This window comes from Hibiscus syriacus, unplaced genomic scaffold, assembly GCF_006381635.1.
Source record: "Hibiscus syriacus cultivar Baekdansim isolate YM2019G1 unplaced genomic scaffold, ASM638163v2 tig00111832_pilon, whole genome shotgun sequence".
In the NCBI taxonomy this organism is placed as follows: Eukaryota; Viridiplantae; Streptophyta; class Magnoliopsida; order Malvales; family Malvaceae; genus Hibiscus; species Hibiscus syriacus.
Window position 1 is genome coordinate 772,245 of NW_024063190.1, and position 22,994 is coordinate 795,238.

Here is a 22,994-nt window from a genome sequence, read left to right on the forward strand (position 1 = left end):
CAATCTACAAATAGTCATGATGATCCTTCTAAACCTAACATCAACATTAAAGATTTAAGATTAAAAATGGATCTGTTTTTTCTCTCCCTTGATTGGTCGCTCTTTCGAGCTCAACCTTCATATTATTCATCATCTTCATCAGATCATCTATTCTCTATCTCTTTCATACAACAACTAACCACGATTCTTTGTTCGAACAAAAAAGAATAAACTGTAAAAAATTATCACAATCTCATTTCTTTCATCATCAATTTCTGTTTACTTTTTATATACTTTACAGAAGTACAAAACCATCAATCGTGACTCTCTATTCACCTAAAAAATATTAACAATATCATTTCTTTCTTGAACAATATCTTAACTAAATTCATGCCGTTGGGATGCCCTTTAGTGCAAGCACCTCATTAGAAACAGGAGCAGAGGTATAATTCTGAAACATCATGTATATCATCAGAAATACTAGAAAAGTGCCTTTATTATTGAACAACTCATAACGAAGGCAACTGTGCTAATAGGAGATTACAAGGGTCCAATCAGAAGCAATGCCCCACACTAGGATCATTATGCTAGCATGGGAGAGGTGGTTCTTTGCTCACTCATATTCTCGGAATTAGAAGAACTAAACTTTCCTCCCTATTTAAACACAAATGCAAATGGCTGATAAACAAGCCCCAAGACCCAAGTATTATTGCTCTATTCCATTCCCAAGAACTAGAAAGGCAGCAGAAGCACAAAAGTTCTATATTTTCTTTCTTTCATCTTCATGGATTTCAATAACTTAAAAACCAACTCTCCTTCTCCTTCTAAAACCAAAAGAAAGCAACAGCAACCTCAGCAGCAGCAACAAGAAATACGATTCTTGGGAGTAAGGAGGAGGCCATGGGGACGATACGCAGCGGAGATAAGAGACCCTTCTACGAAAGAAAGGCATTGGCTCGGCACGTTCGACACTGCCGAGGAAGCGGCCTTAGCCTACGACCGTGCCGCTCGCTCCATGCGTTGCTCCAAGGTTCGAACCAACTTCGTTTATTCCGATATGCAGGTCGGCTCATCGGTCACCTCCATAATTTCCCCTGATGAAACACACCATAACATGTCATCCATTTTCCCCATCAATCCACCTTTTTACCAACAAATGGATACTAACTACCAGAACCAGCTTTTCTTCACTCAAGACCCTTTCAATGCCTGGAACCAAGAGAGTAGTGATACATTAGTGTTTTATAAGCCCATTCCTGGGGTCACGGATACTGGAAACTGTGGTTCTCAACTGTTCAACGATGACTGTGAGCTGCCACCTTTGCCCCCCGATGTCTCTTCTACTTGTTATGCATCTGAAGTTGGAGGTTCAGATATGAGTTATGATTCGTGGAGTGGCTCGGGCTTTCTCGGGTTTGACTCGGGAATGGGTGAACCATATTTCGGCTTTAACTCTTACGAGTTCATGCACCACATGATACCCTCGGTTCCTGATACGGTAACCGAGGGATTTGATTTGGGTTCATCTTCATCATCATCGGGTTACTTCTTTTAATAGATACCATAGTTAATTAACAAATGGTAAATTGCAACTACAACTTCTGTCTTATGGTTTCAAAAAGAAGAATGTGTGGGTTTAGTTTTGGGATTTTGTTTGTAATATGACTTTTGTTTATTTAATGATTTTGGTGGTAATTAAGTACAGGTTTATTGGGTTGTTGGATTTGGGTCCAATTTGTCGTTTGGTGGGGGGGAATGGTCCTGCTACCAAGTCTTTATTAAATATAGTTTAATTCATAGAGAAACAAATGATCATTCAACTTGGTTGTTAGAGCACAAGATTCTTAATTTTGAGATCGTGAGATCAAATTTCACGAAGGGCATTTTATAATTTGGAGGTCTCCCACGGAAGTTGCTCTCAACCTGGCGTTGGGGGCAGCCTACTATCTTATCTTCCCCTTACCCCATTATATATGAAAATAAGGGTCAGCTAATTTTTTTAATTAATTGAGAATTTTAAATCATTCTCGTAAAATTATAAACCATCCTCACATATTTCTATGGTCTATTTCTTCTTAATTTAAAAATTGAGAAGTTATTTTCTATACTAATATTTCTGTATAAAGTCGCAAGAATCAAAAGATTTTATTACAATTATGCCCCTATATATATCTTTCAAGCAGTGGCAGAGCCATATATATTCGAGGTGGATACGTGTCCACCTGAAATTTGAATTTTTTTCATTTAGCTCTTTATTTTATTGGTATCTACCCTGAAATTTTAATTGTGCCCACATATTCGAAAATTTTATATTATCAAACCATGTGTCCGTGCAGTAAAAAAAATATCTCTGGATCCGTCACTACCTTCAAATGAAATTATATAAGACGTAGTGAAGAAGAACACTACCAAATCATTATGCTTAGAATTGGAATAACTTTATATGTTAAAAATTCTAATTAGTAAATTAAAGCACGTCTTTAGCAACAATCAGTTGGTTTAGTGAGATGAAGCATTAGATACTTTAATTGGGTTGCAAATTGGGTTCGAATTATGTTGATTACGAGGGAACAAATTGGGTTGAGATTTGGGAGGGTCGATTTTGCCTCTACAGTACCCGATCCGAATTAGTTGATTTAATAGATAAGATATTGATAGTTATACAAAAAAAAATTAAAGCATGTCTAACAAATACAATCGGGAAACGCTCAAAAGCCTTATTAACTAACCTTTCAGCCATTAACGGAGAAAGAGCAATAAGAAAATCAATCAGAATATTATCTAACGCACCCAACTCCTACAAATTATGTATGCCTTCAATGTGTCCTTTTAATCTTCCTTCCTAATTAGTTTCCATAATTACAATCCCCATCCTTCTCCCATTTCTTTTATTTAAACCTGATCCAGGCGTTTGCAAACAAGGTTCATTCCTATCGACCACTCGCTGCACTTACACATTGGATAAAATGGCTTTTAGAGCAACGGTATATATGCTTCTAACGTTGGTCTCCTCAGTTTATTTTGCCATACATGATATGACAAAATGAATGGTGTTGCAGGGTTACTGGAAATCAATGATCGCCTCATTGGAAAGGAGTTCGAACCGGTCCTTTGCCTCATCGACAATGACATCTCAGAAGGCGAAACAATATTCCACCGCCTCGAAAGCGGATCCAAATCATCGCCCTGCTAACAAGTCAGTTTAAATTTTAATCAGGATATTTGTTTTGTTTCTTTTTTTTTAATCAAGAGATACATGGTGAACATGTTGTGCAGGCATTGGGACAATATGCCGATTTATATCGTGATGGGAATGGTTTCGGTGGCGGTAATGATCGCGGCTCACACGGCGAAGCAGCAGTTGAGGCATCACCCTAATGTGGTGATCACCAAGACGAAGAGGGAGTCTATATCTGAGCTTGACAACCCTGATCAAGCTAGTGCTTCTGGCCATAAGTTCTTGGACAAATCTTTCCTCAGAAAAGTTGCTCACCTTCAGGACCGCAAACATTAAACCCTTTCACCATGTTAATCATTTAAATTTTTGGTTTAACTATCAGTATTCTATCTATTAATAGATTAATCCGAATCAGATACTACCGAATAACTACCGAATGAGCTTCCTCTTCTTGGTGATTTCACTTTGTTAATAGCTTTCATGTGTTGGTTCTAGCCCTTTTCGGCTAATTGTTAATAACTACCAAATGTTTTGTTTATAATTATAATTGTAACTTAAAATAAATAAATAAAGTAATCTTTCCGGCGAATATGCTGGCGTCTCATACAGTAATAACATTGTTAAATCCGAAATCATGAAACCCCATCCATGGATATGTCCAAAGACAAATGCAACAATCAAGAATGACAAACACAAACATGCCAGTTTGTGATGCTTGGTGGATCATCATGGAAGCGGGTAGACAATTAATATTACATGCATGATATCATTTTAATAAGTTCCATCAGAAGGCAAAACTTTGTCTCTTTATTTGGACATTTCTCCTTTGGCAATGGCTTCACCTGCAAAAATCTGGTTAAAATGCAGACAAACAGTGGCTAGTAGGTTATTAATGCTTCAGTTCTACAAGTTCACTTACTTGTCACACACACGACAAACACACCCAACTTTCAACGTATATTTTTTTGATAGTTGATGTTTACAGAATTATTAGATGGATTGATGTTGCTATCAAAGAATTCTAATTCTGGATTAATTTTGAATACAAGGACCATGGTGTTTGATCGTGATTGGTATGGAAATTTTCTCTTCTTTTTGTCTGCTACCTTGTCTGATTCATATACTATCAGCTGCCTGTTAGCATTCATCAGTGTCGAGTCCAGCTAAACATGTCAAACTTTGTGCAGCATTTTGGAGAAGATGAACATCACAGCACTGTCGTCTCGCAGTCTTCTAACGAGAATCCGAGTCCTCTTGAGCATCCTATCCCCACAAGCTCGAAGAGAAAACGAAATCTTCCGGGGAATCCAGGCAAGCATGCATTCCTTATCTTTATCTTTGATTTAGATACTTACGCGAACTTTAATCACCGAGTCAATATTCAGTTCTTGGAAAATTTTCAGATCCTGATGCGGAGGTGGTAGCCCTGTCGTCGAGGACTCTAATGGCAACCAACAGGTACATAATGTGAAGTCTGTCATAAAGGATTTCAACGAGACCAGAACCTTCAGCTGCATAGGAGGGGACATAACTTGCCTTGGAAGCTAAAGCAGATAACAAATACTGAGGTGATGAAGAAAAGGGTTTATGTCCTGAGCCGAATTGTGTTCATTATCATCCGAGCCGTGCTCTAGGCGACTTGACCGGCATTAAGAAGCATTTCTGCAGGAAGCATGGAGAGAAGAAATGGAAGTGTGATAAGTGCTCTAAACGATATGCTGTTCAATCAGACTGGAAGGCACACTCAAAGATCTGCGGCACCTGCGAATATCATTGCGATTGTGGCACTATTTTTTCGAGGTATGTAGCATATTACTCTGTAAATGATCTGAGGGGGTTGTAATTATTTTTCTTTTCAATCCATTTGTTTCTTACAGGAAGAACAGCTTCGTTACACATAGAGCCTTCTGCGATGCACTGACAGAGCAAACTTACAAGGCGAACCATGCTACCACAGGAGGAATTTCGCCACAAGAGACGATGCCTAGTTCCGATTCATCCTCCAATGCCAACACGAAGATGAACCTGTTGATTTCAAACGAGAACATGAACATGTCCAGCAACAATTTAAATCAAAAGTTCAATCCAGGAACATCCCTATCTTCTACTTTTGCAATAGGGTCCGCTTATACATCCGCAACGGCCTTGTTACAGAAAGCTGCAGAGATGGGTGCTCGGTGATACTACAATTGCCCCGATACTACTCCGAGGTTTTACCGGACACTCTACCGGTACCATCTCCTCAACCGTGTGGTCCATGACGGTTCTTCCATGATTGGTAGTCACATAGAAACGAATGGGCCAGCACCAATGTCCTGTATAAGGGAGAAGAAACATATAACAAAAGATCCCACAATACTCTTGCTCCGTAGTCATTTTCTACTGGCTGAGAATGGGAAATCCGGGAATCTGTTGGGAGAAATGTACATGGAAGGCGGCGAAAAAACGACGGTCGATTTCTTAGGTGTGAAGCCAACAGGGGATCAGAATGTGGATACAGAAAGAAGCTATGACGGAAACATAATGAACTTAGGGTACTAAAATGAGCAGCAACAGCTAAGCCTAAACGATTTGCATGCAAACTGGTAAACTGCTGATTGTTGAACTGATATTTTGGAGTTGTTAAGTTATTAGTGATCTTCTCGTTTTAGTATTTGGTTGACATAATCGGAAAGAAATAACCATTTTAATTGAATTTAGCAGTACATGGGAGATGATGTAACATACATAGTTGCTGCTAATATCATTTTAACCAGTGATCATTATTTAAATGTCATTTTGTGAATGAAAATGGCATCGATCATCAAGCATTTACTACTAATTACAAATATAGTATCACTGTGTCAAATAATATATTTTTTAGAAATAAAAATATTTATATAAATACATACCGCGCTCAAATTCATGTCTAAGAGAACATAGATAATAAGCCTTGTTGGTAATTCAACTAATAATTACAAATACAGTGAAAAGCCAGGATTAAGCTTTATGAGAGGAGAACAAATTCGTGTTTATCAATCAACCTTTATTCCCCCACTAGTAAAATCAATATTCAATTCCATCCATCTGCTCCTGAAAGTAGAACTGGATTCTATCCTTTTAATTGATCACAACAATCATTCATAGCCATAAACTGAAACCAAAAATGGCTAATCCTGATTTAACTGTTCTGGTCCTCAACCTTTCTCCTACAGCCACTCTCGGAGACCTCAATGCATATTTCTCCAACTGTGGCCATGTCGAGAAAATCAAGCTCCTGGGGTAATTAATTCAATCTTCTACACCTTAATTAAACGCTTCATATCTTTTGTTCTCCTTTCACTTTGGTCATTTTGAGCAGTGCCAATAGAGACCAATCACAGTCAGCTTTGGTATCTTTTAGGCAGCCATATGCTTATCAAGCAGCTCTTCTCCTTAATGTAAGGAAAAAAATTACGTTCAAATTAGCAATTTTGTTCGTTTGTATTTGATGTGTGGACTTGCACTTGGTTTCCACTTTGCAGAATGCTGTTTTTGCAGGCCAGACAATTCGAGTTCTGCCGAAGAAGGACGAGGCGGATCCTCCTGTCTCATATAGAACAATTCCTATTGTTTCTGAGGTAACTTCCTTTCCCATGCCAAAGAAAGTTTATGAATCTGTATTTATTTTCATCTTATACATTCGATGCTGCAACATTTAGAACAACATGACCCGAGGTAACGTTCCCCTACTTCGAGCCGTGGCGGATGCATTAGCGTGCGAAGGGGTTCAATTATCGGGGAAAAGTAGAGCGGTGGTGGACAAAACCAGGGTAGCAGTGCGCGCGGCTGATGAGGCGATTTCGGCAGCCGAGGAGGCAGCAAGAGATGTGGTGCATAGGATCAAGAACACTGATTATGTTGCGGTTGGTGCTACTTTGTTGTCTGGTGTGCTTCAGAAAACATCCAAGCTTGTCTTGGAGCTTGGCAATAGGAAGGGTCAATGTCCCAACTCCAGGGATCGGATATGAGTTTCTTTTTATAATCGAACAAATATGACCAACGTGTATTTGATTTGTTTATGTTTATGAACAAATTTATTTATAAGCTTGTTTACTTAAATATAGGCATAGCTTTCTCCTATTGGTGTGCCATTCATCTTTTTCTTTCTCGTCTTTATTAATAGTTGATATATTTTATCTGCCTGTGTTACATATTTTTATATGTTTTTGTGACATATTTTCTTATGCGTTTTGACATGTTTTTCTGTTCTTTAGCCATTTTTTTCGTTTATCATTTTTCTAATGGTTGATTTTATATTGTCACGATTGACGCTTATCTGATATCTTGTTGATTTTTCCTTCTTCGGACGCTCGAATTGGATTTGGATACCCGATCTGCGTTCGTGGATAGCTTTTCACGTCGCTCGATTCTGATTTACAGTTTGTCGGTGGTCTTTCAATAACCTGATTCTCTTTTGTGATTCGTTTTTCGATGCAATCAAATCTGTTTATCTATTTTTTGTTTGAGTTTCTTAGTTAGATTTAATTTTTCCTTGTATGATACTTACGTGATCTTAAGTTTCTAGTTTTATTTTTAATGATTATAGAATTTTTTTTAATTATTTGTTTAATTTACGATTGTGATTGTAAATCTTTATTTTAATTTGATATATTTTTTTATTTTGATTAAAATTAGTTACTTCTACTTAAATATAAGCATAAGCATTCGCAAAGAAACACCGGGGATTTTTCTGCTTTCTCATCTTGTTGTTTCGTTGTTTGGGCGGTGGTGGTCGCCTCTACCACCGCCCTTGCTGCTTTATGCTATCTCTTGACCGTTTCACTCAAGATCTCAAAAGGCCATCACAGTGTCGCTGAATCTCCTTTGGTTCTTTGAATATGGGATTGGTCGGTCTAGCCATGTTGTTTTTGGGGATTAGGGTTCGTTTGGCTTCCATCTCCAAACTTGCTACTCGATTATTTGGGCGTTCTTTTCTTGCTTGGTGAGATCGTTTCTCTCTCTACCAGCTGTGATGTTATCCCTGTTCCTATTTGAGTGATGTTTCATGCTTCAGATATGGTTTTGCATGTTTAAGTTTCACAGTTTTGTGTTTCTGTGTGGGTTAATAGTTTAGCTGCTGGAGTCAGAGTGCGATAGTTTTTTTCTGCATGCAAGTTGTTTGTGTAAATGACATAGTGAACCAGTCTATTGCACGCTTGATTTATTTCAACATATGGGAGAGTGTTTCAGGTCGTTCGTCGGAATCTGTTGTGTTGTTTGTGGTTATTCCTTCATATACTCTTAATTGTTTAGGTTTATGGCAAAAAGTGAGTTGTTTAGGTGAGGTTTCGAGTGTGTTTATTTCAGAGTAGAGGAGTCGAGTACGAGTTTTTGGGGGCGTGAATGTCAGGTTGTGGCGGTTCATGATTTTGGTCTTTGAGGTTGTTTGTCGTGGTTTTTAAGAGGAGCTGGAGTAGTTTTAGAATTTGTATTTTAGTGTAAGATTTTCAGTAGTTTATTCTTATTGTTAGTCTGTTTTCCCGTGGCTAGAGTGTTTTTGGTTGACAAGCTGTTTTCTGGTGGATTACTTCATTTCTCCGTTCCCTGTTTGGTGGGTGTGGTTGCCCAGTGGCCTGTGCTGTGGTGGGTGGTGTTGTTTCTTGTGCTTTGAAGTTCTTCCGAGGTTGAGTGTGCGTCGTTGCTGCTAGCCGTCTCGTGTTTGCTTTGGCAAGCCTTTTGATTTGTGGTGTTGCTTATAGATGTTGTTCACCGTCCGTTCCTGCGTGTGTTTTTGCTTTGTGTATTCATTGTTGGCTCTCCGACCAATGTTGGACCGGCGAATTCAGCAGCAGTTGCTGTCGAGATGTCTCCTAGGCTGCAGGTGGGTTCAAATGCAGATGCTGGTATCGAGGTAAACTTTATTGAAGAATGTTTCATTGTAATACTTTAAAAGAAAAGTGAAGATGGTGCCTTGTTAAGTTGTTACCCGCATGAAGTTATTGTTGTGGAATATGGGGGTTGTCGGTAATAGTTTATTCGATATGCCCATAGTGTCGTCGGATGGGTTGTTTTACCAGTGGGTGGAGGAGAGCATTGGTTTAGTGGGTTTTATTAGACTTGCACGTGTCTTGTGGTAACTTTTGCAATTTGGGTGTTGTTTCCGCTAGTAGTACTGCAAGCTACCTCTTAGTTTGTCGAGTGATCTCCTTTTTATTCGGAAAGCTTTTGTTGTTGATTGTGATGTTTCTTGATGGGTTTCTTTTCGTTTTCGCCAGATGATTCAGGTTGGTTGGGTAGTCTCGTGTAGTCGTTGATATATGGTATTATGCTTCGGTCTTTGGCCGTGTCTAATGGTAGATAGTGTTAGTTTTAACATGTGTGGTACTCCATGAATCAATGTTAGCCTTCGTTCCTGTTGATGTTCTGTTTGATGTGGTGGTTCGTTCCTTTGGTTTGCTGTCGGTGTCCGACCTCGGTTTAGTTCTCAATTCATTTTATGGGTTGTTTGTGTTGTATTTTTCTTGAATTGATTTAGGGTTGTGGTAGGGCTGGGGTATGGTTTATGTGATGTTACAGCTTTGTGCCTTTGATTCTTACCACCTCAAGGTATACTCTTTTTCCTCTATTTAGGATCAGAGAGATTTTTTAATGAGGCCTTTGAGGTGGTGTACTTTGTAACATTTCTTAATACAAAGTACCCTATTTTAAAATATATATATATAAGCATAAGCATAATATTCATTAATTAAGAGGCATAAGCATAGGATTTATATTTCTATTCATTGGACTATAATTTCTCAATTTTTTTTATCAAAGACAAATATTATATTTTTAAAATAAATATTTAGATGTAAATTCACATAAAGCAATATGATAATACAATATGAATATCATTAACCATAGAAATCTTAACTATAACATACCACTTTATTAATAAAGAACAATATTTAAAATAAAAATAAATATCAATTAAACATTATTAATAAAAATATAAAATGATAGATTCTCGTTGTACCCGTCAAAGATCCCTTGCACATTATATTTTCAGCCGATAGCCTATCGAGGACCAAGAAACATATTTGAATCTTCGGCACTTACGAAACTCTGAAAGACAGAACGTTTCTTAAAGGGAGACCTTAAATATTTAACATAATTTGAGAAGTCGTGACCTTTGATTGATTAGAATTAAATTTACTATCACCTATTTATATCCACATAGTCTACTAAAATACGGGTAGTCATAATGACTCTAAATCTAACATTCACATTAAAAGTTATTATAATATTTCTGGACCAAAACGGAGATAAATTATGTAACCTAGACAGAACTATTTTACCTTCACTCACTTCTATACTATCTCATCACGGGAAAAAAGTATCGATCAATAACTATTTTCTCATCAATCATGTTTCTTCACCTAAACCAAATAAGATAATAATCTATACCCATCATAACTCAATTAATCTTTTGATATATGAGATTCATCACATGGAAACAACCTAGTAAATTGCTACAAAACCAGTAATTAATGCTATAATTGTTGGTGTGATAAAATCTCATTAATATCATATCCCTAAAGGAAAAAGGTATGGGGCACCCAAATTCGAATTATCCCTTCCTTCTAAAATTTAGGGTAAATTATACGCTTAATACCTAAATATCAGTTTTATTTCATTTTGCTGTCTAAACTTTCATTTTTTTTTTCAAAATCTTTTTTTGTTTCGTTTTTATACTTCACCGTTAAAAACTTAACGGAACTGTTACAGCATGACATTTTTTATGGGTAAATTACATCATTCATCACTCTACTATCTTCTCACTCCTATTTTGATCATTTTTTTTAATTTAATTACTTAATTTTCAAATCACTCAAAATTTCAAAATTAATTTTTTATTTGAAGTATATATTAATAAAATAATAATAAAAATGTCATGTCACAAAAATTATCAATAAAATAATTAGAGTGACTAAAACATTAACAATTTGAAAGTTGGGTAGTTAAATTGAAAATTTTTAAACTTTAATAACTAAAATAAGAGTGAGAATATAGTTAAGTGATGAATGATATGATTTACTCATAAAAATGTCAGTGCAATAGTTTCGTTAAGTACTAAAATAAAATAAAAAGTAAACATTAGGTATAATTTTAAAATAAATAAAAAATTAAGTATTAAAAGAAAAAATTAATAATCTAAATACTAAATGTGTAGTTTACCCTAAAAATTTTATAAGCATAATTAAGACAAACTTTCAAAGACGCGATGAGAAACATAAATACTACGTACTGATCAATGTAGGTAAGCGATACCCTATTCGGCACTAATACAAAGTTAGCGATATTACTAATAACATGGGGGCTCTCTCCATCGATTCCTTACGGTATTTTCTATGATAATATAAAACTCATCAAGTCGAGGTGATAAATTTTAATAAAAAAATATTTTTATTTAAATTTTTTATCTTGATATAATAAAAATTAATAAAAATATATATTTTATTGAAATTCGTTATTTTGAGGTTATAAGTTTGAATAAAAAATATTTTTTATTAAAACTCATTACTTCAAGATAACGTATTCTATTGATACTATAAAAAATTTATAAATCTCAAAATAAACTTCTGCTTACCTTATTTTCTTAATTAAATTATTCATTTGCTCTATTGAAAAAAAAACCTTTGCACATTAAAATTCGATGATGATTGATATAATATATATTTTTTCAACATATATTATTTGGACTTTACGAAAATCTCTCGGTATTTTCAACGTCTCTTTGATTTTAGGCATATAAGTAATATTATATTCTTTTTCAATTTCATTTATCTTTGATTGAATTTAAATTTTAGATTTAAATCTCCATCGCTACACACGAATAAAATATTAATATTTTTAATTCATAAAATGATTTTAGTGACAAAAGGAAAAATTATTCCATCCTAAATTCGAGCAGTTGTATTTGTATGGTGCGTAAACATTGTCAATAAATTTAAAAAAATTATTAAGCAAGATCAAGAGTTCGAATTTTTGTGTTTGTAAATAGAGTAAACTATATTGAGAGGGTCACCATCACCTATACAATATTTGATCTGAATTAATTGATTAATATATAAAATACAAGTGATTATATATAAAAAAAAAGAAAGAAATTCTGAACAATACTACCTTATAACCCCTCTAAACTAATTAAAGAAGGATAAATTACACGTTTAGTACCTAACCTATTAATTTTGGTCTATTTTAATACATAAACTTTCATTTTTTTCAAAATCACACCTAAAATTTAGTATTTATTTCATTTTAGTATCCCACCATTAAAAATTTAAATAATTTAGTACCTAAACTATTAATTTTGGTTTATTTGAGTACCTAAACTTATTTTTTTTTCAAAATTTAATGTTAAATTTTGAATGAGGAACTAAAATTAAATTAAAATTGAAGTATAATTTTGAAAAAATAAAAATTTAGATATTAAAACAAATTAAAATTAATAATTTAAATATTATATACATAATTTACCCTAAATAATATTTTTGTCTAGCTCTAGCGCGTAAATGAACAGTTAATCAAAAACTTTCTTTTATAAACTGTCAATGTCTTCTGATTAAGTGACGGATCTAAAAATATTTTTAAAATTAAACATATGTTGAATAAATAATTTTTTTTAAATGGACGAACATAATTAAAATATAAAATGATTATAAATAAAATTAAAATATAAATCATTAATAAAATAATAAACTAATCAAAATCAATTCAAATTTCAAGACGTGACCACCTTACTTATATATGGCTCCGCCACACTGCCAACGATCATCTAATCTACCCTTCCTTTCATCATCATCGTCTTCTTGAATTTCATCGTACGCAACAACACGCACACAGAAACGCACTGTTTCTCCAATGGATCGAGTACTTCAAAGGACCAAAATCCTAAACAATCATCTCCTCCAAGCGTCTCCTTCTTCACCTCCTCTTTCTTCAAACGCATGCTTGAATTATTCTCCCCCTGAACTTTCCGAAATTTGCGCATTCGATGTCAAAGAGATGCGGCGGCTAATCGACTGGCACCACATGGAGTTAAGGGACCATCTGTTCGGGATGATAAGCCGGAGCAAGCTGTTCAACCCGAGGGTGAGGGGAGGGAAGGTGTTCGTGTCTCCCGACTATAACCAGCCCATGGAGCAGCAAAGGGAAATGACGTCGAAGCGCATCGACTATTTGTTTGAAAGAGGGGTGTTCAAAGGTTGGTTAACGGAGGAAGGAGAAGAGGTCGAGTTGAGAAAGTTCGCTTCCTTCGAGGTTCTGGCTATCTGCGATCATTCCTTGGGAATTATGCTCGCAGTTCACTTCTTCTTGTGGTATGTAATTTCAAAGCTTGTTCTGTTGTTTTACTAGTTTTCAAACTGTACAATAGTTTGCATCGGCGGATCCTAAAATTCGAATTTTCTTAGGTTCATATATAGTTGTCCACTCTTAAAAATAATTTTAGATCCTCCGCTTATAGTTCTGGTTGTCGTAATTCGTAAATGTTATCAGGGGTGGTGCCGTCCAAGTATTCGGCACAAAGCATCATCATGACAAATGGTTGAAAGACACAGAAACGAACGTCGTCAAGGGTTGCTTTGCGATGACAGAGTTGGGGCATGGAAGCAATGTATGTAAGAATCGAGCTTTTTCCCCCCCATTTTTCCCTGATTGATTCTCACATTACTACTTTTAGGTGCGCGGAGTTGAAACAGTAGCGACATATGATTCGAACGCAGGGGAGTTCGTCATTAACACACCTTGTGAATCAGCTCAGAAGTTTTGGATTGGTGGAGCTACCAATGTACGTTTGTCTTGCATGTGGAGTTTTTGTTAATCAGTTTTGCCTGTATGCTGACATAGTACGCTTCTACTATTGCTTTGCTCTTTAGTATGCAACACATGCAATAGTCTTTTCACAGCTAAATATCAACGGAACCAGTCAAGGGGTTCATGCATTTATAGTCCAAATTAGGGATGCTAATGGTAAGGTATGTCCGAACATTCGGACTGCAGACAATGGTCGGAAAACTGGTTTAAACGGTGTCGATAACGGTCGAATCTGGTAACTCTAAACCTACATTTTTCACTATGATATGGATTCATTAGTATTTTCGTTTCCCTGAGGTTTATATCTCTGATTTCAGGTTCGACAATGTTCGAGTTCCCAGAGACAACTTGTTAAATTCAGTCGCTGATGTTTCACCTGATGGAAAATACCTAAGTTCAATTAAAGACCCTGATCAGGTACTCCTATTAGGGAGACTACTATCTGTTTCTAATGTATTGGTCACTCTTAAATGCTAGTTGCTTTAATGCAGAGATTTGCTGCATTCCTGGCCCCTCTGACTATAGGTCGTGTGAGTATTGCATCCTGTGCCGTTTATCTGTCGAAGGTATCTTCAGTGTTTTTCTTTAAGCATCTGATCTGATCCCTTTTTATTGGCAGATGAGCACTGTAGGCAACTGATATCATTTCTCTCGGTTTTAGGTTGGTTTAACGATTGCCATTAGGTATGCGCTAACAAGGCGGGCCTTTTCTCTTAAACCGAATGAACCCGAGGTCTTATTGCTTGATTACCCTAGTCATCAACGACGACTTTTGCCTCTTATTGCAAAGACGTAAGTATATAAGGTGCAAATGAGTAGTTCTTCTATGTCCCCCATATATCACTTCCGTTCAAATCATGTCACGTAATAAATTTCCGACTTCTGCCGCAGCTATGCTATGAGTTTTGCATCGAAGTACTTGAAAACGTTGTATGTGAAGAGGACACCTCATTCATACAAAAACATTCATGTATTTTCAAGTTCGTTCAAAGCTACTTTTACTTGGAATAACTTGCACATACTTCAGGTGAGCAACAAGATGATCATGAACTGATGCTGTGTATTAAGAGTAAGTGTGTTATCAAGGTTCCATTGTTGAATGCTTCAGGAATGCCGTGAAGCTTGCGGAGGACAAGGATTAAGTTCCGAGAATCATGTCGGTCAAATGAAAGCCGAATTCGACGTGCAGGCCACTTTCGAGGGGGACAACAACATTTTGATGCAGCAGGTAAATATGTGTTTCTAGTTTCGTGGCTATTGTGTTTCATTTCTATTCACGTGGATCGTACACACCATGTAAACTCAGGTCAGCAAGGCTCTACTTGCCGAATATGTGGTTGTTATGAAGAGAAAGAAGGTTTTCAAGGGTCTAGGCTTAGAACACATGAATAAGCCCTGCCCTGTCATTCCATCACAGCTTACTTGCACAACACTCCATTCAAGTCAATTCCAGGTAATATAACCAGTTTTTCCTTTCTTATTCTTCCAAATTAAGATTTGTGGGTATCTCTGACCATTGGCATGTGTCAGATGGCAGCCTTGTGCTTAAGGGAGAGAGATCTTTTGAATCGATTAGCATTCGAGGTCTCGCAGCATCAAGCCAAAGGACTAAGTAAAGAGCATGCCTTCAATATGGTGAGGAAGTAGTTATGTTTTTGTAAGTTGGCTAGCCTTTTCTTCACCTTTTAGTCTTCTGACAATCACTTTTGTACAACAGAGTTATCAGCTAGCAGAGGACTTGAGCAGAGCTTTCACAGATCGAGCGATATTCCAAACGTTTTCCGAGGCAGAAGCAACTTTAGCTTCCGGTCCATTGAAGGTGAACATAATATGAGTATCAACTTGATGTCCAGTCTAAACTATGGAAGTGCACATTAGTCAGGGTGTTGAGTCTTCATTTTGGTCTTGTGCAGGATGTGCTAGGCATATTGAGATCATTGTATGGACTAATATGTCTCGAAGATTCAGCGTTTCTCCGATACAGGTACCTATCGGTGGACAACAGTGCTCTGGTGAGGAGAGAAATAATGAAAACATGCGGCGAAATTCGACCACATGCACTTGCTTTAGTGAGTTCCTTTGGCATCCCTGATGCTTTTCTGAGCCCTATAGCTTTCAACTGGATTGATGCAAACGCATGGGCTTCAGTTCAGCACTGATAGGGTGTTCTCCCTACCAATTCGAGCTAAACGAAAGGCCTACTCATTTTGTAATAAGCGAGCCTTCATCGGATGCTATAGCCAATGCAGTAGTGTGTACACTGTTTATTATTTTAATAAGGCATAATAACAAACAAAATTAGCCAATGTTTACGTAAATAATCACTTTGCCCTTTTTTTTAAGCATTTTAGTTCCAACGTTTTATTTTAGATTAAAATATTCTTGATTAGAGGAAAATTGTTAGTTAATTAATTGTTAATGTTTCATACGGACGTAACAAGTTCATGTGTGATGTCACTTCAGTAAAAAATATTTTTGGAGTAAATTATAAATTTATAATCATAATTAATTATATAAACATTTATAAAAATATATTTAAGCATTACACGTGGACCTGCCACATCAATAGGAAGCGTTGATTGTGAATCAAGTAATGATTTTTATCTACCCAAATGACATTTTACTCTAAAATAAAATATTAGCTGTTAAAATGTTTCAAAAAAAATGATATAGGATAAATATACTATTTGTGCAAACGTTTGGGATAATTTTATTATTTTGCCTTTTTAATAAATATATAGTCTATTATTGAAAGGCTTGTGTCACGTGTAAGACTATGAATGAAAGAGAAAGATTGAGTTACTAGAGTTCGATTAAATTAAAATTCGTTCAATATTTGATTTAAACAGGTTTCACTTGAGTTTTTAATGAATCAAAATGACTCACTTAATACCTTATTAAAAATCTTCGAGAACAATTTGAAAAAATATTAAAATTTTAATTTTTAAATTAAATTATTAATAAATGAACATTTATATATATATATATTTAAAAAACAATATAAAATTTTAATGTATCTATTCAAAATTTTTTAATCATTGACAACATACATAAATACAATTATTTAAACTCAAGGGTTAATATAAATATTATGAACTCAAGGGAATCTCATTCCCGGTAATGTTTTATTACCAATAGTAGATTTTTTAGGATATATTACCGGGAATGTCATTACCTCCCTTCCCTTAGGTATTGTAACATTACCGGCGTTTTGGACTAAAATGCCCTTAAATTTTTATTTTTTTTCAAAAATATCATTCTTCTATCATTGAATAATAAAAATTCTACGAAGGTTAAATTACAAATTTATCCTTAAATTATTTTAGATTTACAAAAAAAATCTATAATTAAAATTTTATATTAAGTTCAGGAGTTAAAAAAAATTTACCCTTTCATTAAACTTTTTTTATATTTTTAATTTTGTAAAAAAATTATATAAATATTATGAATTTTATTTTTTAAAGAAAATATATAAAATATTTTACAATTTGTAATATTATACAAATATATAATAAGGACAATTTGGTCAAATATACATTCGAATAATCTTTTATTCCTTTAACCAAACACGGTAATCTTACATTCCCGCTAAACCAACCAAACACAAAATACAACATTCCCAGTAATCCTATTCACTGGTAATCTTTTATTCCCACTAGTAATCTTACATTCCGTGAACCAAACACACTCTAAACAGAAACCACAGTACAACCAAGAAACCCTGGAATAGGTAAAACAAATAAAACCCTGGAATAGGTAAAACAAATAAAACCCATACAGAGAAAACACCTCATTCCAGGGATGACGTAAGACCGGCTATCAAAAAACAAGAGAAACTCGGAGTGCAAGATATGCAGATAAAAAGGGAATCCGAGTAGACATGACCCAGCCCACCAGCGGAAAACAAACGAGACAGAAGACTAGAAAGCTCAAACTCAAGAGGACTGCTAAGCAAGATGCATCTGTTCTTGATCCATGGTTGCTGCCAATGTCGTTTCAGGAGGAGCCTCTTCTATCCAGCACATCATTTGCAGCTGCTCCCTCCCTTAGCGAGCAAGGACATGGGCGATATTGTTGGCTTCACGTCCCACATGACAAAAGGCGATATCATCAAAGGACTTAGACACCTCCTTAATATCACAAATAATCGAATTAATTCGGGAACCATCGATTATCGAATTTTGCAGCTTCTTAATAATAGTGAGGGAGTCTCCTTCAACAACAACTCTTCGAAAACTCAAGTCACGGGCAAAATTTACTGCTTGATAACACGCAATAGCTTCAGCTATAAAAGCATCTGCCACATCACAATGGGGAAAAACACAAGCCGCCATATAAAGCCATCACTGTCACGACAGATGACACCAAAAATTGCCTACTTAGACTGAGCGTTATACGCTGCATCAAAGTTTACTTTAATTACCCCTTAGAAGGCGTTCTCTAACGAGGTGGACTCACTATGGACGTTGAAGCAACTGAAGCATGGGCATCCTCATTTTGTAGCAGAAAAGCCTGAATAAAGGAGAGGATTGCAGGAACCGACACAACATAGCGATCATGAATAACCCTATTACGGGTGTTCCAAACTGCCCAATAAGTTACCATCAGCTTACGTTTCTGATCAGCATGCAACATGTCGAGAAAAGGGATCACCCAATCCTCCCATTGCTCTCCATCACCATTGTTAGGAAAGCTGATATTCTGGTCTCTACAAAGCCTCCTCGTCAACCAGCAATCCCTCATGATATGACTCACTGTTTCGATCGAAGAGAGACAAATAGGACACTCATTATGAACATCCAACCTCCTTTTTTGGAGATTTGCAAACGTTGGAAGAAAATTATGGACGATTCGCCACATTGTAATCTTCACTTTCTCCGGCAACCTAACAGTCCACATATCTCGATAAAATTACAAACGATCCGAAGAGAGGGTGTAATGGTCCTCTTGCAATAATCTAGACCAACTCTTAACCGAATAAACCTCACATCCATCATGTCTCTTAATAATCTCATTGTGTAGGCCAGTTCTAGACAGCGGGATGGAACAAATGGCATTCACCTCATCAACATCAAACAACCTGGACAGCACATCACGCTTCCAAGTAATTGTCTGTGAATCAATAAGGTCCGACACAGTTGTAAAATTGATATCAATGTTTCTGCTTCTAATTCGACCATGACCAGGCCCCGGTAACCATGGATCATTCCATAAGTTAACCCGTTCACCAGATCTGATACGCCAACCATAACCTTTTACGATAAGACCGCGGGCGCTCCACAGACTTCGCCAAATAAAAGACCAGTGAGACCCTAATCCGGAGCTTAGAAAGTCTTTGCCAGGATAGTACCTAGCTTGGAGAACCTTAGCAAGAAAATTTTGTGGTTGAGTTATAAGGAGTCAACAATGTTTCGCAAGGAGAGCAACATTGAACTTGCCAAGATCGCGAAAACCCAACACCCCACCCGACTTTGGCCGGACAAGATAACTCGAAGTGCACCAGTGGATTCTTTTTCCTGACCCACTACTTCGCCACCAAAACTTAGCCATTGCTTGCTCCATTTCCCAACATGGCGTGGACGGCAAAAGAAAACATTGCATAGCATACATGGGGATGGCCTGTAGAACACTTTTAATAAGCACTTCCTTAGCCACAATAGATAAGAATCGAACCCCCCAGTTACTAATCCTCTTATTGATTAGGTCCAAATAGTAGCTAAAAGTCTCCCTCTTATCCCTTCCTACTATAGTCGGTAACCCCAAGTATCTCTCAGAATTTGATGACACCCGCACACCAAGTAAGGCACCAATTTGATCCTTAACAGACGGTTGAACATTACCACTGAAAAATATGAGGGATTTATCATAGTTTACTCGCTTCCCGGACACAACACAATAGTCATTTAAGACATTCAACATATTAGAAGCACCCGAGATTGTGGCATCGCCAAAGAGAATGTTGTCGTCCGCAAAGAGTAAATGGCCTACCTCCAATCTTTCTCGTCCCACCGTTGACCCTCTGATAAGTTTATGCCTATTTGCGGCATTCGTTAGGGCAGATAATCCTTCAGCACACACGAGAAAGAGGTAAGGGCTTAAGGGATCCCCTTACCTTAAACCACTGGAAGGCCGAAATTGAGATCCGATGGCACCATTCAAACCAACAGAATAGGATACAGCGTTAACACATTTCATGATGAGACTAACCCAACCTCAATATCATTTTTTCTAAGAAGGACCACTCAACTCTATCATAGGCCTTACTCATATCTGCTTTGAGAGCAAAAGTTCCCCGACTTCCAACTTGCCTCTTTTGCATAGCATGTAAAACCTCATAGGCTATAACGATGTTGTCCGTTATTTGCCGATTAGGAATGAAAGCACCTTGCGCCCTGTCGATACAAGCATCCAAGACAGAAGAAAATCTACAGGCTAAGACTTTCGCCACAATTTTGTAGAAGACATTACATAAACTGATCAGCCTAAAATGCGTCATATTTTTCGGCTTGGCAATCTTAGGAATAAGAACAACATGGGTAGTATTAATTAATCCCACATCAGCGCTACCATTCAAAATAGACAAACAAAAAGAGATAACATCATCTCCTATTACATGCCAATAATTTTGATAGAACAGAGCCGAAAATCCATCAACACCGGAAGCTTTCAAATGAGCCATACCTTTTACCGCTTGCCATATCTCTTCAGCCCGAAAAGGAAAAGTCAGTAATTCGTTCGCCTCATCCGTAACGCGTGGTCGAACTTCGTCAAAAATATTAGATACATCCGTAGCGAAAGAAGATTGAAAGAGCTCCTTGAAATAATTTGTAGCAAGATTCAACAGCCCCCGGTTATCAGATATCCAATTCCCACAGGAATCGAACAAACCCTTCACACTATTCTTCTTCTGCCGATATGTTGCATAATGATGAAAAAATGACATTTTGGTCGCCGTGTTGAAGCTAGTTAATCCTCGCTCTTTGCTCCCAATAAGCCTCCTCTCTATCAGCTTCCATATTAAAACCCAACTTCACTTATACGAACTCCCTTAACATATCATCATTCGGATCAGTATGGGACAAATCTCAAAGCCGCTCTTGTAGAGAATTTTTCCTGCGCTTGGTGTTACGCTTTCGACTGGCATTCCAAGCAGCCAACTCACGAACCAATTTATCAAGTCGATCAGGAACAGTCTCGGTTGCAGACACCCAACAGCTCTTAATGATGTGCTCGGCCTCTTCCTCCAAGACCCAGTTTGCATCAAACCGAAATTTAGCAAGTTGTGGACCAACACCAACAAACTGATACTGCTTCGTTTCTGTTAATACAGGGCAATGATCGGAAATCGAATGGCCAAGATGAGTGACTAAATTCCCCGGGAACAAAAGCCACCAACTCGAATTCGCAACCGCCCTATCAAGACGCCCCTGGATATTATTCTCGGGCAAACGACCCTTTCCCACGTATACCAGTTGCCCTTGAACCCCAGATCAGCAAGATCACAATCACTCAACGCATCACGGAAGCCTGCCATATTCCTTTCCGAATGAAGCCGACCACTCTGCCTTTCAAACGAGAACACGATTTCGTTGAAGTCCCCCGCAACTAACCACGGCATCGACTGATCACTCCCTAACTGTAGCAACAAGACCTATGAAGCTTGTCGATCACATTCAACGGTATTTCTATAGAAGCCTGTAAAACGCCAAATTACATCATTGTTTTCCCTTAAGATCACGTCAATATGCGAGTGGGAATAACTACGCAGTACAACATCCCAATCCGTCTTCCATCCAAGAGACAAACCGCCTCTTGAGCCATCCGTCGAAACATCTATACAGAATAAGTAACCACACTTCCGTCGAACCCTTACCATTCTCCTCACATTCAACTTTGTTTCCATGAGAAAGACACGGTGGGGGTGAGTGGCTCTCAGGGTATTTCTGAGACGGTTAACCGCCCGTGGTGCCCCCAACCCATGGAGGTTCCAGGCTTCCAGCATATGCGTTTCATGGCTGCCGGCTGCCCTGTCTCGCAGAGCTAGCCGATATTTCATTCAAAACATTACACACACCAGAGTCGGTTCTGTTGGAAATAAAACACTCACACAAACAACTTTTATTGAAACTCAAACAAATATTACATGAGTACTCTCACTCAAAAACAAGAACTACAACTCACTCTTATAAGACTTTGCTTCTTCACTCACTTAGAAGCTCTTAATTTTTCTTGATGCTTAAAACTAAAATGGGAAGGGGTATTTATACTACTCAAGAACAATCCTACACCACACAAATAAACTAATTTAAACCATTACAAATTCAACAAATATCTAACTCTCACCTAACTAAATTGATGAAAGCAATGACATCATTAATTAAATGATGTAAGCAATGACATCTTTAATTAAATAATGTAAGTAATGACATCAATTTAGTTTGGGTTTGGGTTTAGGCTCCCATAATGGATCAAGTTTATGATCCAACACCCTCCCTTAAACTTGATCTCGTGACCCCTAGTAGGTTCCTTAATCTTAAGAAGTCTTCGTTGGTCAGTGGCTTGGTAAAAATATCAGCAACTTGATCTTGTGACTTCACATATTCAACTTCCACATATTTTCTTGCAACACACTCCCTTATATAGTGGTAGCGAATATCAATGTGCTTGCTTCGATCATGGAATACTGGATTCTTCGCTAAGGCAATGGCTGACTTGTTGTCGACACAAACCTTGGTAGGCTCTTCTTGTATCAAACCAATCTCCTTCAATAGATTTCTAAGCCAAATTGTATGACAAACACATGAGGTAGCAGCAACATATTCCGCTTCACAAGTGGACAATGTGACAATCGGTTGTTTCTTTGACATCCATGTGAATGCAATATCTCCCATGAAAAATACGAATCCAGTAGTGCTCCTTCGATTATCTATGTCTCCACCCCAATCACTGTCGCTATATCCAACAAGCTTGTAATCATTAGAAACTGAATAGAACAAACCAAAGTCAATTGTACCTTTCA

The 22,994-nt window shown here is 37.0% G+C and overlaps 4 protein-coding genes and 1 pseudogene across 4 annotated transcripts; 4 read left to right on the top strand and 1 right to left on the bottom strand.

The window, feature by feature from the left end:
- Positions 1-719: 719 nt before the first annotated feature.
- On the top strand, positions 720-1,620 carry LOC120171333 (ethylene-responsive transcription factor LEP-like). The gene has a single exon (XM_039179043.1). The coding sequence runs from the start codon at positions 764-766 to the stop codon at positions 1,532-1,534; it is 771 nt and encodes a 256-aa protein (XP_039034974.1). The 5' UTR covers positions 720-763; the 3' UTR covers positions 1,535-1,620.
- A 1,615-nt stretch (positions 1,621-3,235) lies between these two features.
- Positions 3,236-5,698, top strand: LOC120171297 (annotated as a pseudogene).
- A 586-nt stretch (positions 5,699-6,284) lies between these two features.
- Positions 6,285-7,176, top strand: LOC120171307. The gene is made up of 4 exons (XM_039179024.1): positions 6,285-6,418; positions 6,498-6,576; positions 6,661-6,756; positions 6,838-7,176. The coding sequence occupies exons 1-4, from the start codon at positions 6,303-6,305 to the stop codon at positions 7,144-7,146; spliced, it is 600 nt and encodes a 199-aa protein (XP_039034955.1). The 5' UTR covers positions 6,285-6,302; the 3' UTR covers positions 7,147-7,176.
- Positions 7,177-12,972: 5,796 nt separating this feature from the next.
- Positions 12,973-16,209, top strand: LOC120171331 (acyl-coenzyme A oxidase 3, peroxisomal-like). Its single transcript, XM_039179041.1, has 13 exons — positions 12,973-13,479; positions 13,658-13,775; positions 13,842-13,949; positions 14,038-14,210; positions 14,293-14,392; positions 14,467-14,541; positions 14,637-14,767; positions 14,867-15,002; positions 15,084-15,203; positions 15,282-15,428; positions 15,506-15,610; positions 15,693-15,794; positions 15,889-16,209. Exons 1-13 carry the CDS (start codon positions 13,022-13,024, stop codon positions 16,132-16,134), a joined length of 2,019 nt encoding a protein of 672 aa, XP_039034972.1. The 5' UTR covers positions 12,973-13,021; the 3' UTR covers positions 16,135-16,209.
- Positions 16,210-21,060: 4,851 nt separating this feature from the next.
- LOC120171298 lies at positions 21,061-21,593 on the bottom strand. Its single transcript, XM_039179018.1, has 2 exons — positions 21,445-21,593; positions 21,061-21,388 (listed from the first exon to the last, which is right to left on the bottom strand). Exons 1-2 carry the CDS (start codon positions 21,591-21,593, stop codon positions 21,061-21,063), a joined length of 477 nt encoding a protein of 158 aa, XP_039034949.1.
- Between the last annotated feature and the right edge of the window lie 1,401 nt (positions 21,594-22,994).

Bases quoted from the DNA above. Each gene is read 5' to 3' on its own strand.
- LOC120171333 (XM_039179043.1), top strand. From the start codon at position 764: ATGGATTTCAATAACTTAAAAACCAACTCTCCTTCTCCTTCTAAAACC.
- LOC120171307 (XM_039179024.1), top strand. From the start codon at position 6,303: ATGGCTAATCCTGATTTAACTGTTCTGGTCCTCAACCTTTCTCCTACA. The intron at 6,577-6,660 runs GTAAGGAAAAAA...TCCACTTTGCAG, and splicing joins AAGCAGCTCTTCTCCTTAAT to AATGCTGTTTTTGCAGGCCA. The intron at 6,757-6,837 runs GTAACTTCCTTT...TGCAACATTTAG, and splicing joins CAATTCCTATTGTTTCTGAG to AACAACATGACCCGAGGTAA.
- LOC120171331 (XM_039179041.1), top strand. From the start codon at position 13,022: ATGGATCGAGTACTTCAAAGGACCAAAATCCTAAACAATCATCTCCTC. The intron at 14,211-14,292 runs GTAACTCTAAAC...CTCTGATTTCAG, and splicing joins GTCGATAACGGTCGAATCTG to GTTCGACAATGTTCGAGTTC. The intron at 15,611-15,692 runs GTGAGGAAGTAG...TTTGTACAACAG, and splicing joins AAGAGCATGCCTTCAATATG to AGTTATCAGCTAGCAGAGGA.
- LOC120171298 (XM_039179018.1), bottom strand. From the start codon at position 21,593: ATGCCGTGGTTAGTTGCGGGGGACTTCAACGAAATCGTGTTCTCGTTT. The intron at 21,389-21,444 runs GTATACGTGGGA...GCGTCTTGATAG, and splicing joins CTGGGGTTCAAGGGCAACTG to GGCGGTTGCGAATTCGAGTT.